Source organism: Sitophilus oryzae, unplaced genomic scaffold, assembly GCF_002938485.1.
Source record: "Sitophilus oryzae breed Bouriz unplaced genomic scaffold, Soryzae_2.0 scaffold_1582_pilon_pilon, whole genome shotgun sequence".
Classification (NCBI taxonomy): domain Eukaryota; kingdom Metazoa; phylum Arthropoda; class Insecta; order Coleoptera; family Curculionidae; genus Sitophilus; species Sitophilus oryzae.
This window is the reverse complement of record NW_022146261.1, coordinates 3,105,621-3,118,749: the sequence shown is the minus strand read 5'-3', so window position 1 is coordinate 3,118,749 and position 13,129 is coordinate 3,105,621. Positions and strand designations below refer to the sequence as shown.

The 13,129-nt window shown below is 30.1% G+C and overlaps 1 protein-coding gene across 6 annotated transcripts in view; it reads left to right on the top strand.

Annotated features, from left to right (window-relative positions):
* Positions 1-13,129, top strand: part of LOC115879536 (2-oxoglutarate dehydrogenase, mitochondrial) — a 56,240-nt gene that overhangs the window by 9,968 nt on the left and 33,143 nt on the right. For 2 of the 6 annotated variants that reach the window (XM_030896422.1, XM_030896425.1), the window contains 3 exons: positions 2,572-2,775; positions 7,865-7,967; positions 8,280-8,339. In XM_030896422.1, coding sequence (XP_030752282.1) covers positions 2,572-2,775; positions 7,865-7,967; positions 8,280-8,339 — 367 coding nt within the window. Of the gene's footprint in view, positions 1-2,571; positions 2,776-7,283; positions 7,405-7,864; positions 7,968-8,279; positions 8,340-13,129 lie in introns of all 6 variants that reach the window. The other 4 variants (XM_030896424.1, XM_030896427.1, XM_030896423.1 and 1 more) reach the window with 2 other exon arrangements.

Genomic DNA, 13,129 nt, shown 5'->3' with positions numbered 1-13,129 from the left:
TGTTTTATGTGCCGTGGTTTGTACTACAGATTATTAAAGAAGAAAAGCTTTTTAAACGGGCTCTAGTTAATTAAAATTAGTTACCCTAAACCAGACTTATCCTTATTTTAATAAAAGCACGTTTAACTTTCCCCACCACTTTATTTTATCAGATAGAGCAAAATACGCTATACCAAAAAAATTAAAACCTTTCCATTGATAACAGTAGTATATACAGGGTGCTACAATTTCGGGATACGAGCATTGGTATCTTGGTAACCGTAATAGATTTGAACATGGTTAAATTGGGTCAAAGTTGCGCTTTGGGATGTTCACCAAGATGTCATCAAAAAAGTTTAAAAAATTTCAGGAATTTCTTATATAACGCACTTTTAAACGAGGTTGAAGCTTCCTTCAAGAAAAAAGAAAATCAAAAAGAAAAAAATGCCCAAATACCTTCACCTACTACTTAGCTACAAAATAAACGGATATAATCTCTTATAAAAATACTACACGACTACTTCTTGTATTCTACACTAAACAAATTATCAAACTTACTAATTAATAAAACAAAAAGAAAAAAATAACAATAAATTACCCCTTCGCATACTCCTTAACTATAAAATAAACTCTTATAAAAACACTACTAAACTACTTCTGGTATTCTACACTAAACAAATAATCAAACTTAATAAATTAATCTAATTTTACACTACAACTACAAATAAGAAAATTTTTTAAAACTAGAAGAAACAGAACATCGATACGTGCGACCAGTAGAATAGATCAAGTAGACAAAGAATATAAAATACTTTAAAATGTGCATTTAGAAAGAAAAAATATCTCGCAAATTATATGAATAAACTTATTTTCTTATCAGTGAGAAACATCGGCCTCGTCGGCCTTGAGGAGTTTTTCGGGTATTTACAATGGCCGAATTGTATAATTACCAGCTTTTATAGCATATTTAATAAGAGAGTTCCGAGTAAAGCTTGATCTTCATGCATCCGTTGTCCGACGATACGATGATACGAAATCAATTTTATTGGTTGAATTTAAAGGCTTGGATTGGTTAACCGTTTCTAACCAATCGAAGTCTTTAAATTCAACGAATAAACTTAATATCGTATCATCGTATCGTCGGATAACGGATGCATGAAAATCAAGCTTAACAAGTTCTGTAGCAATAGACTGTGAAATACGCCCCGCCATCTGGTGCTTTACATCCATAAACGTCTTAGTTTGATCTACTGTAAAAATACATATACAAGGGTAAAACGTTTTTCGTCGTTGCCTGACACCCAATTTCCAGCCAGTTCTGTTCGTACTATCCTCTGTTGAGAGGATTGTACGAATCCTCTCTCATCGATTTGTGTACGCTCTTTTGCCATTCCAGTCTCGGTCTTTCCCGTTTTTTTCTGCCCGTTGGTTGCCCATTCATTATTCTCTTCGGCCATCTTGTATTCTTCATTCGCTCTATATGTCCATACCCGATCAGTTGCTTCATTCCGTGATTACAATAGTAATATTTGAAATATCCCTTATTTTTGATAACAGATTCGTTTTCTGATTGACTACGACAGATGCGCCTTCTAGCGGACATTTTTTGAACTTGAAAATAATTTCTAGCCATTTCCCTTAACGGGGGCATTCACTGGGCGATTTTGTAGCAACTAAGTTGAGCGATAAAATTGCTTCTAAATTTCTTGGATTGCTTCTTTCTTTCTGTTTCACCGGAAATGACTACAACTACTATTCGATAGAAAATGACACTCTTTATCGAATGACATATCATATGTCAACTTTTGACATATTCGCTCAAAAACAAAATATATTTTAAATTTCAATCTAGAGTGCGATGGCTGTGTTAAAAACACTAATTTTTAATCAAGGAGCCTTGGAAAAATATATTTGATCGGCTAATGTTTTTGTCTAGTGTCTTGTCTTGGCCAGTTAAAAGATACCTAAATCGTATTTTTAATCGTTTCTCAATTTTTTCAAATGGTACAAGGGTGGCTCTTTAGCATATTTGGAAAAATCATTTTTTTTACGAATAATTTGACACCACACACTTGGTATTTCGAGTCAAACAAACAATATGCGAAAATGTCAAAAGTTGACATATGATATGTCATTCTATTCAGAGTGTCATTTTCTATCGAATAAAGTAAAAAAATACCGATGGCGCTATTTAAAAATTAAAAGTTATAGTCATTTCCGGTGAAACCGGAAACAATTGAATATGTCAATCAATCCTAATTTATGCCATATACTAACATACCAAATATCGTTGTTTTACCTGAAAAAATAAAAAAGTTATAAGGGTGAGCCACTTTTGGGACGCCCGGTATACTATAAATATAACATAATGAGTAAATAACTTTCTAAAATACAAAATATTTTTTCTTCCTTTTTTAAAGGAAAACTTTGTATCTGTTCCTTTTATATGGAGAATTAAAAACATATTTTTTTTTGTATTTAAAGTGTTTTGCAGATATGAGGGGTTTTATTTACTAGAGAAAATTTAATATATTTTTGAATACAATTATTAAAATACAAATTAGTTTTTAACTTTTAATATTTTACTTTCAGTCATGGGATGCTTTTTTTCGAAATTCACAATCTGGAGGGCAGGGGTATATATCACCTCCAAGTTTAGCCACACCTTCAAGAAACGAGGTCCCACTAGGTGCCCTTATACCTAGCCTAGGAGGTTCAGCATTAGCTGGCCAAGGTATTAATGAGAAGATTATTGATGATCATTTAGCTGTACAGGCTATTATTAGAAGTTACCAGGTAAAAAAATATTTCTATTCATGCTATGCATAATGTTATCGATTCATGGAAACATAGCCTTCAATATTTGTTTTCATAAGTGCATGTTCATTGCTTTATATTAAATATTTTTATTTTTTCTCTGTAAATTAATTTAATTTTTTAAGGCGTCGAAGATGTTTGTAAATACTCTGTGCTGTTATGATATTTATGAAATATATTTAAAGTGTGTTTCAAATTCGGATCTCGCCGTTGTATGGCCAATAGTTAGTCCATGAATTATCACCGGGCTTATAGATAGGTAACTTTACCCTAAATTGAGCCACCCGATATTGCTAATCTATCCCAATCGCGCAACAATCGCGAGAATCGAATTTCAAACACCGGGTATCAGTGTTCATTTGTGTTTGTTCACTTAGGTAAATTAATTAAATACAGCGTGTTTCAGTTCTTTTAGAAATAAAGAGTAGAATAGAAAATTTAGCTATCCAGAAAAACTAATTTTATTTTAAGAAGAGAATATTATGTCAACATAAGGCCACAATTTCTTTTTAATTTAAATCAAATGGACAGTTATTTTTGATTATCTTATCATTAAGCAAAATTTGTCTATATCATATTGTAGACTACCATATTAGTTATAAACCTTATATCCTTATAATCCTGAATCTTTTACGCAATCGTAGTAGATACAAAAATGTTATGAAACTTTTTGGATGAATTGCTTATTTAGGTAACAATTTGATTTTAGGCAAATCCACCCATACATATGGCCACGTTTTAGCATGAAATTTCTTCTTACAATAAGTTATTATACTTATCTTAACATTCGTTTTCTAGTATAACTTGTTAAACTAAAAAAATATTTTCACCCGTTATAGTCAGCGATTTATAAATCAAAGTTTTCTTTGTTATTCTCAAAGATATTTAAACTCGGGAGATACAATGATCCATTCATAAAACGCTCTAAAGCTTCATCACACATTGGTTTGCGAAAATCAACGAGTGCAAGAGAGAATGGATAGAGAAGGAAATAGGGGTATCTGCTCGATGGCAACAATGTAGTTGTCTACAAAGATTAGACGTTTGAGGTCAATTTCCAGTGGCGTGCCGATCGACCGACAGTATTTTAAGGAAATAAAAATAATTGTTTAATAAATCGTCCTATTGCTGCCAAAAGTCACTAACATTTTTCCGAACAACCAAATTCAATCATAACTATGTTTTGAAGCGGAAAATCGATTGTAAAAGTCATTAACTACGATTTCTGGCTATTTATGTTTTATTTTAATACCGAATAGTTACTAACTATAACATCTTCATGCAATGCAATTCATCTTTTTTCTCGGAAGTAATAAAAAGTAAGTTAGTGACTTTTGGCAGCAACGGGACGAAATTAAAATAAAATAATAATAAAACTTATCTTACATATTTGTCGCATTGTAAAAAAAAATAAGTTGAGGGAGGATAGCGAAATAAAATAAAAACCGGTATAATTTTTTATTATAAGATGGCTTTTCACATAAGCATAACGAGTAAAAAATTAATAAGCGTTTTTTACTTTATTTTATTAAATAAAATATCAAATTTTAGGTGTATTAGTAAATGCAGTTTCAATATCTTGTTCCAAACCTTGTTCGTCTCCGGCGAATGAGATTCCCTCTATTAGCAATAACAAAATAAAATAGTTATTTTAACCTAATAACACAATATTTTATATATAAAATAATAAAAACTTTATTATTATATATACAGGGTGTTTCAAAACAAATGCGAAAAACTTTAGGGGGTGATTCCTTGTTCAAAATAAAGGGTGGTTTGCTTTATAAACGTTGGGTCAAAAGTCAACCATTAGGGAGATATCGCGGTAAAAAGATGGCGGAAAAATAATGTTTTTATTTTTTATCTTGAAAACGAAAAGAGATAGACTAATTAAATTTTATGGAAGCATTACTGTTATGAAAACACACTTTCAGGTAATTTTTTTACTTTTTTAAAATGAGTGGAAGGGGTTGAAATAAACTACCCCTATCATTCTTGTTAACGAAATTTAAAGAAAAATCTTATCAAACACATGCAAATGCTTTAATTTGGATAGTTTAGTTTGTTTAGAAACTTTTTTTACCTCTTGTGTTTTTTTGATAAAACTCACCGATTGGAAATTAAAAAATAAAATGTAAAGCCTTACATGTCAGGACAGAAAACATTTTTAGATTAAGAATCTAGTGATAATAACGATAATAATAATCATCTAGATAATAACGTATTGCAGTAGGGTAATGTCAAATAAAATAATATTAGGAACATCCTAAAAAGTAACAGCGGCCGACTAGATTTTTTCCTAAAAAAATTACAGCAGCTCACTAGATTCTTTATCAGAAAATGTTTTTTGTCCTGACATGTAATGCTTTACATTTTATTTTTTAATTTCAAATCGGTGAGATTTATCAAAAAAATACGAGAGATAAAAAAGTTTCTAAACAAACTAAACTATCCAAATTAATTTTTTTGCATGTATTTGATAAGATTTTTCTTTAAATTTCGTTAACAACAATTATAGGGGTAGTTTATTTCAACCTCTTCCACTCATTTTAAAACAGTGAAAAAATTACCAGAAAGTGTGTTTTCATAACAGTAATGCTTCCATAAAATTTTATTAGTCTATCTCTTTTCGTTTTCAAGATAAAAAATAAAAACATTATTTTTCCGCCATTTTTGTACCGCAATATCTCCCTAATGGTTGACTTTTGACCCAACGTTTATGAAGCAAACTACCCTTTATTTTGAACAAGGAATCACCCCCTGAAGTTTTTCGCATTTGTTTTGAAACACCCTGTATATGAATTTTACAACTACAATAAAAAACAGCGATTAAAATTTAATATGTGCCTTATAATTTTTATTAGTTCACAATTGTTCATTAATGAGGGAATAAGAAGTAAGAAAATTCAACATTTATTTACCTTAACTTTCATTTTAGGGATGTTTCAAACACAGTAAATCAGAGCTGAAAATATAAGATATATATTATATCGTATGATCGAATAAAAACGGCGTCAGCGATGGCTATGAAATGAAGATCGCTGTCATTTTATATGTAAATTTATATAGGAAATGCCATCGATCGTCATTTCCAAGCCAACTGGACGCCGTTTTTATTCGATCATACGGTATGTGTATATCTAAACAAAATTATTTGATATTATAATACACAGTCATCAGAAAAGTAGCGATAATTTTACAAAATCATAATATAAGGAAAATTCATATTGTTTATAAATAATAAAAAATGCATGTGCAAAGAATTTCAATACAATAAAATGTAAGAAAGTCATAAAATTCATGTAATAAGAACATTAATTATATGTATGTCAAAAGATGTCCATTTACATTATAGCAACCAAAATTTAAAACAAAAGTCGTATAAAATTGTAACGGCAACAAAAAAAGTAAGGCCGCAAAATTCCATCTTTGGTACACACCAATAAAATTTTCACAAAAGGTAGGTAATGGTTTGTCAAACCCAAGTAGGTACCTAGATTAGATTTATTCTTATAAGAAAGTACGGTTTTTCGAAAATAGATGTTTTTTATAAATTACAAGCGGTTTATAGAACTTAAATTTAATTTTTAACATTCAATACCCTTTCTTAAAAGGGAAACAAAAATTGTTATTAACTTATTGGTAATTAGTATGTACCATGTACCTTTTTCCTACAAATAATTTAATTAATAAATGTATAATTTAAAAAACATAATAAATATAATATGATTTAAAAAATAAACCTAAAAATATAATTTAGAGATCTGCTATTTTTTATGTCTAGGTACGCCTCTGATCTACAGAGAATAGGATATAGTAATATACCTAACCCTACTTATTTGTATTTGCCGGTGAAAAGTTAAATTTGGATTTAAATGATACACTCTCTTGTACACAATACATGAATGCACCATATTTTCAAAATAATGTCCACAAAATAACGCAAAAATACTATAATACTGCAAATAAAGAATATGGAGGTTAATCGGCGGCATAGCAACATCGCAAAAGGAGAATCTAGGATTTTCCATTCATCCTCGAAATACGTTGTACTACGCCGGCATATTTCTAAAAGTGACGTTGCCAAACTGCTTTTTATTATTAAAAGAAACACGACCATGATATTTTTATTCCATTATAAAATTTAAAATAGTAAAGCAGTTAAGCATTAAATGCAAAAATTGACGTTATAGCAAATTAATGTAGTTGATATATTACAAAAATATAACGAAATTATTTATTACTTAATAATTGGTGGTGGTATTTAATCGAATACTAATACCAATATACAGGTAAATCTGGCAAATGTTTTCGGTGTAAGAGAGATGGGAAAATAAGGATAGAATAATGGCTGATGAAGGAGAAAGGTAAACAATTGTATCTCTTGAGTTTAAATATCTTTGGTTATCCTACATATTAAGATAAGCTAGTACCTACAAATCGGTATTATTGTACTTGTATTTATAGAATATTTGATTTTGCTTTAGCAACGCGGTCATTTAGTGGCTAAACTGGACCCACTTGATATTATGTTTTCTGATCGCACCGCGACTATTAGCGATTTAATGGGTGCAGCTCCTTCAGAAGTTATTCGTCAGCACAAGTTAGGTAGGCTTAAGAGTTCTTCCTCTAGAATTTTCCACGAGGAAAAAGAAACATTTATTATTGGAAGTATGAACAGACTATTAATTTTTTAGTGACCTACATATTAAAAATACATATTTCATTTAGCGAGAGAAGTCTAATGTCAAAATAATAGTCATAGTATAGAACCGTTAGAGAGAATAGGTTTATATTGGCGCATGTTTAAAATAGGCTGTTTTGTTTCATCTGGATTCATTTACATCAGAAAATTGGGTTTCAGCTCTAATTGAGATTAATTCATCGCATGTTTCATTATTTCTTACTACTTTATACTACTTATAGATATTTAAAAATCTACAAAAATATATTTTGTTTCCTTATTTAATTTCCTTTTACCATTAAGAGTTTTTTTTTAATTTTTAACTTATTTAACGCACCAATAACAAATTCTGTAGTATTGTAGAGGTGTTGGCAATGTTTTTAGATACGAGGGCATCACATTGCTAATTTGGATCCACTTGGCATCAACAGCGCTGATTTGGATGATCAGACACCGCAAGAACTTATTTACAAAAATTACAATTTTGGTAAGAGAGATCTCGAAACAAGCCAAAAAAAATTTCGTTTCAAGAGTTAAGAATTTTGTTTTTATACACTTTTCGAGATTTCTTTTTATGTTTTATTGGATACTTTTATGATGTGATAACAAAGTTTTTAACGTCATTTGAAACGATTAAACCGTTTATCAAAACATCTTTAAACATTTGTCATATAACTAACTGTTTTTATTAATATCTTGTGTTGTTAATTATATTAATATACCTTATATTGTTTTACGTTTTCTTTTCATAAGGCTTTTCTGAAATAGCTTGCTTCTTTTTTTTTGTTCCAACTTTTAGACAGCCCTTCAAGAACCTATTCAGAAGAACTTAAGAGACAAGTTCAACAGTTTATGCGGCGTAAGCATATTTTATATTACTCTTTTAATATGACTATTTATTATGAGTCGAAGTAAAATATATTTAAATTTTTTAAAAATATAATTATAAAATGTGGGACTGGAGATGTTTTTTGAATATTTTTAAATTTTACTATACACGGTGACACAATGTTTTGAAAAAATCCAAATTAGGAGCCTAATTCTACAGGATGGTCCGAACTGTATTCCGGAAACTTCGGTAGCATCTTCTGCAGATAAAAATAAGTAAAAAAGTTCGTATAAATGTATGTCTTAAAATACTTAGTTTCGGAGATACAGGGTGTAGAAGTTTCATTTTTATTTCGATTTTTTCTAAATAATTTCTGAAGTAACGTCAATATTTGGACGAAAATTGGTGTCTGGGAGTTTTGTGACACGAGAAATTTGATGTCAAAATGACTCCTATTTGTAGGGGCGCCACCTACATGCGATTTGACTGTTTCGAAGAGTAATAACTTTTCCTCCGTACCTGTATAAAACTATTGACTAAAAAATATACATTTTCATGACTTTTTACGTAGAAAATGTCTCTTGGTAAAAATCGCTACGAGCAACCGTTCTCAAGATATTTAGAATGGAAATAGTCAATACATGTCATTATTGACAAAAAATTAGCACGTTGAGTATAGTTATTTGACTGAAATAATACATTTTTATTTTTTTAAATTAATCATAAATTTTTCTGCGAAAAGATTATGATTAAACAGTTTCTGTTGAACTTTTGGCACAAAAAGATTTCAAATTTATGATTTCAGTCTAATAACTATTTAGTCAACATGTTTAATTTATGTCAATGATGACAGGTATTGATAATTTCAATTCCAAATATCTCGAGAACCATTACTCGTAGCGATTTTTACCAAGAGACCTTTTTTGTGTAGAAAAAGTTGTAAATGTATATTTTTTTATTCAGTAGATTTATACAGGTATGGACGAAAAGTTATCAATCTTCAAACCAGTTAAAACATATGTAGGTGGCGCCCTCTACAAGTAGGAGTCCTATTGACATGAAAATCAAATTTCTCATATCAAAAAACTCTCAGACACCAAAATCTTTTCATCCAAATATTGACGTTACTTCAGAAATTATTTGGAAAAAATCGAAATAAAAATGAAACTTCTACACCCTGTATCTCCGAAACTAAGAATTTTAGGACATACATACGAATACGAACTTTTTTGCTTATTTTTATATGCGGAATATGCTGCTGAAATTTCCAGAATACAGTTCGGATCAACCTGTATATCTCCGCACACTTGAAATTATGCCTGAAAGTGACGTAATCGATTCAAATAGGAGAATCTCATTAAATTGATTTTGTAACTCCATTCATCTCATCACTTACATTAGTATACAGGTGTCCCATTCTCGACTGTTTTACGAGGTTTCATCGTTTATGAGTAGAGATACAGAGATGCGGTTTTCACATCAATGTGCTAGTTTTTTATGTAATTAATACTGCTACTCACAGATTTGACCTAGAATTCTTAGTCCCTGAATTACAGGGAGAATTTTAAAGTGTTGCATTTTTTGGCCTCCCTTGTGTCTTGGTAACTCTCTCCGTACAGTATCTTATACCCTGCTCGCAAGCGAAACCTTGGGTCGGCGTTTACATGTATAGGAGTGAATCGCTATGGCAATCTAGTAAGTCGGAGAGAGCAAAAATACGAAGTATTTATTACATAACCACTTAATCTGACTCTAGATTCCATGCGCTTGGGAAAATACTTGCCTTCTGTCTTTATTCAGTACATCTTATTTTGCTAAGCGTATTGACCGTACTCTTCGTACACACGAAAATCGACACCCAAGACCAGAAATGCCAGCTCTAGTATATAACTTATCGAAAAAGTGAAAACTTAAGAGTCCAGTGGCTTAACTGGCTTTGGTTGGCATTTTAAAAGAAATATGACCCAAACTTGTGTTTTTTTAAAATTTGAGAATTTTCTTTCCCAAGAGGACCTACAAGATATTCCAATATTCCATGGACATAGCCAAACCAAACCTCACTTTTTTCTGTTTCATTTCTATTGGGCTAGGCTGGCAATCGCCAGCCTGATTATATGGCCAGTTCGACCCTGTCTTGTTGTGAATTTAATCCAGATTTTTGAAATTGGCAAATGATGATCGGAACCGCATTCAATTTCTCTATACAGGGTTGTTCACCACATACGACACGGATTATTATAGCTAAACGATTAGATTTTTAGAAATTGTAAGTTTTGGGTTCGTTGAAGGACTATTAGAGCTACAATTTAAAAATATTTTTACAAGTTACAGAGTGTCCCAAATAAGTAAAAAATATTATAGTTTTATTTTTTTAAATGGAACACCCTGTATATTATTCTATTTTTGGATTCTACGATTGAAATAAAGGTAAATTTGATTAAGGTTTATCACACTTAAACTTTACCGTTTTTGAAATATTTTTAATTTTATGAAATTGCAGTAAAACTTTTAAGGCTTCATTTCTCCAAGGCTATCTAAGTTTTTAATACTAAATATTTACTGAAGATTATTTATTCATCAGATATTGTGTTACAATAATAAAAATTTTACTACCTTATACAGAGTGTCCAAAAATTTATATTAAATAATTACTAACTTTAAACGGAAATAACTTGTTTAATTTAAATGGAACACCCTATATATTTTACGTGAATCAGATGCACAATGTAATTGTCTATCAAATTGTATTATACCATTTTTTACCCATCTCTTCAAGTTTTCCTAGAAAATACATTTTTTAGAATTTAGATCTCATTTATCACTATACCCATGCAATATTGACATTTTAGCTTATTTTTAAAGATGTAACAAATATTTAAAGGGTACAGATCAAGAACAGTTAACCTAATAGGATTGCTCATTCAGCCAAAAGTGTCCGCCAGCTGCATGCGAAAACTACTCGCTTTGTGACGTCATTGTAGCCCTTGTCATGGTTATTAGTCCTTATCCGGCAACCAATAATACACACACGTGCATTATTGGTTACCGAATGCAAAACGTTCATTATTTAGTTTATTTATTTAAACACCTTATATGTATGCAGTAAAGAAAATTAACTGTATAAATCGTATTAAATACTCGGATAATGCATTTTTAAGAACAGCAGGTCCCAGCATCATCTTTTGCAAGCATTCTTTTTAGAGTACTTCCATATTTTGCTTTAAAATAATTAATAAACAAAATCGTGGGCACTTTGTCACAATCCACAACACAAAATGAATGTATTTATACACTCTATAGCTCTAAAAACTTTAAAGACACCTTTTTCACATTTAAAATTGACAAAATAATAAACTCAAAATTTCTCAGCTCTTATTTTTATAAGTTTACCATAGGCAACTAATAATACACACTACCATGACAAGGCCACGAAGGCTTTGACAAGGGCTCCAATGACGTCACAACTGTCAGCTGAAGCGCGGGAAGAGGCGAACATACGTCTTATGAAGATGAGCAATCCTATTAGTTTACCGTTCTTGGGTACAGATACCAATATTGTCGACATAGTTCGCTTATTTGATTAAAAAATAAAAAAAACTGTTTAAATATTTTTTGTTAAAGAGGATCAATTAATATGATCCCAGTGTTCAAACTACATTAATTGACTGTTTACGTTGATTAATAATAATTGCTCCAAATAATAGAAAACTGAATTTTGTGTGTGTATTAGACGGTGTGGTAAAAGTTCCAATTTTATTTCAATTTTTGACGAATGCTTATTTATAAAAACAGAGACGTTCATTTTCATAACTTATTATTATATCGATTTCTGAGCCAAATCCACATTTATGTAGAATATTTTATTAATTAAAACAATTTAAAAGTATGTAATTAACTAATTTTTGGTTGGAAATAATGGTGGTATATTTAATTGATATACTCTTTTACAAAGATTTAAATAGTTTTTTTTGTATGCCAACGGGCTTGCAATATTTACCACCTTTACATTTTGTACATATACCTATAGTGCTATAAAAAATCTGAAATGTCAATATTCCATGGGTATAGTGATAAATGAGGTCTAAATTCTAAGAAAATGCATTTTCTACGAAAACTTGAAGAGATGGATAAAAAATGGTATAATACAATTTGATAGACAATTACATTGTGCATCTGATTCACGTAAAATATATAAGGTGTTCCATTTAAATTAAATAAGTTATTGCCGTTTAAAGCTAGTAATTATTTAATATAAATTTTTGGACACTCTGTATAAGGTAGTAAAATTTGTATTATTGCAACACAATATCTGATCACTAAATAATCTTCAGTAAATATTTAGTATTAAAAACTTTGATACCCTAGGAGAAATGAAGCCTTAAAATTTTTACTGCAATTTCATAAAATTGAAAATATTTCAAAAACGGTAAGGTTTAAGTGTGATAAACCTTAATCAAATTTACCTTTATTTCAATCGTAGAATCCAAAAAAAGAATAATATACAGGGTGTTCCATTTAAAAAAATACAACTATAATATTTTTTACTTATTTGGGACACTCTGTATCTTGTAAAAATATTTTTTTATTTTAACGAACCCAAAACTTACAAATTGTAAAAATCTAATCGTTTAGCTACAATACTCCGTGTCGTATGTGGTGAACAACCCTGTATACTCTCGTGTATCTTATGTACCATTTGGTGCGTCTGGTTTTATAATCTACTATAGGGGCTTTGAGGCGTCTAGTATCCTGGTGCCTGTGTATTTATGGTTATTTTCGAGGTTTTAAAGGCCATTCAGTATTTTCATTTTATGTTCTTC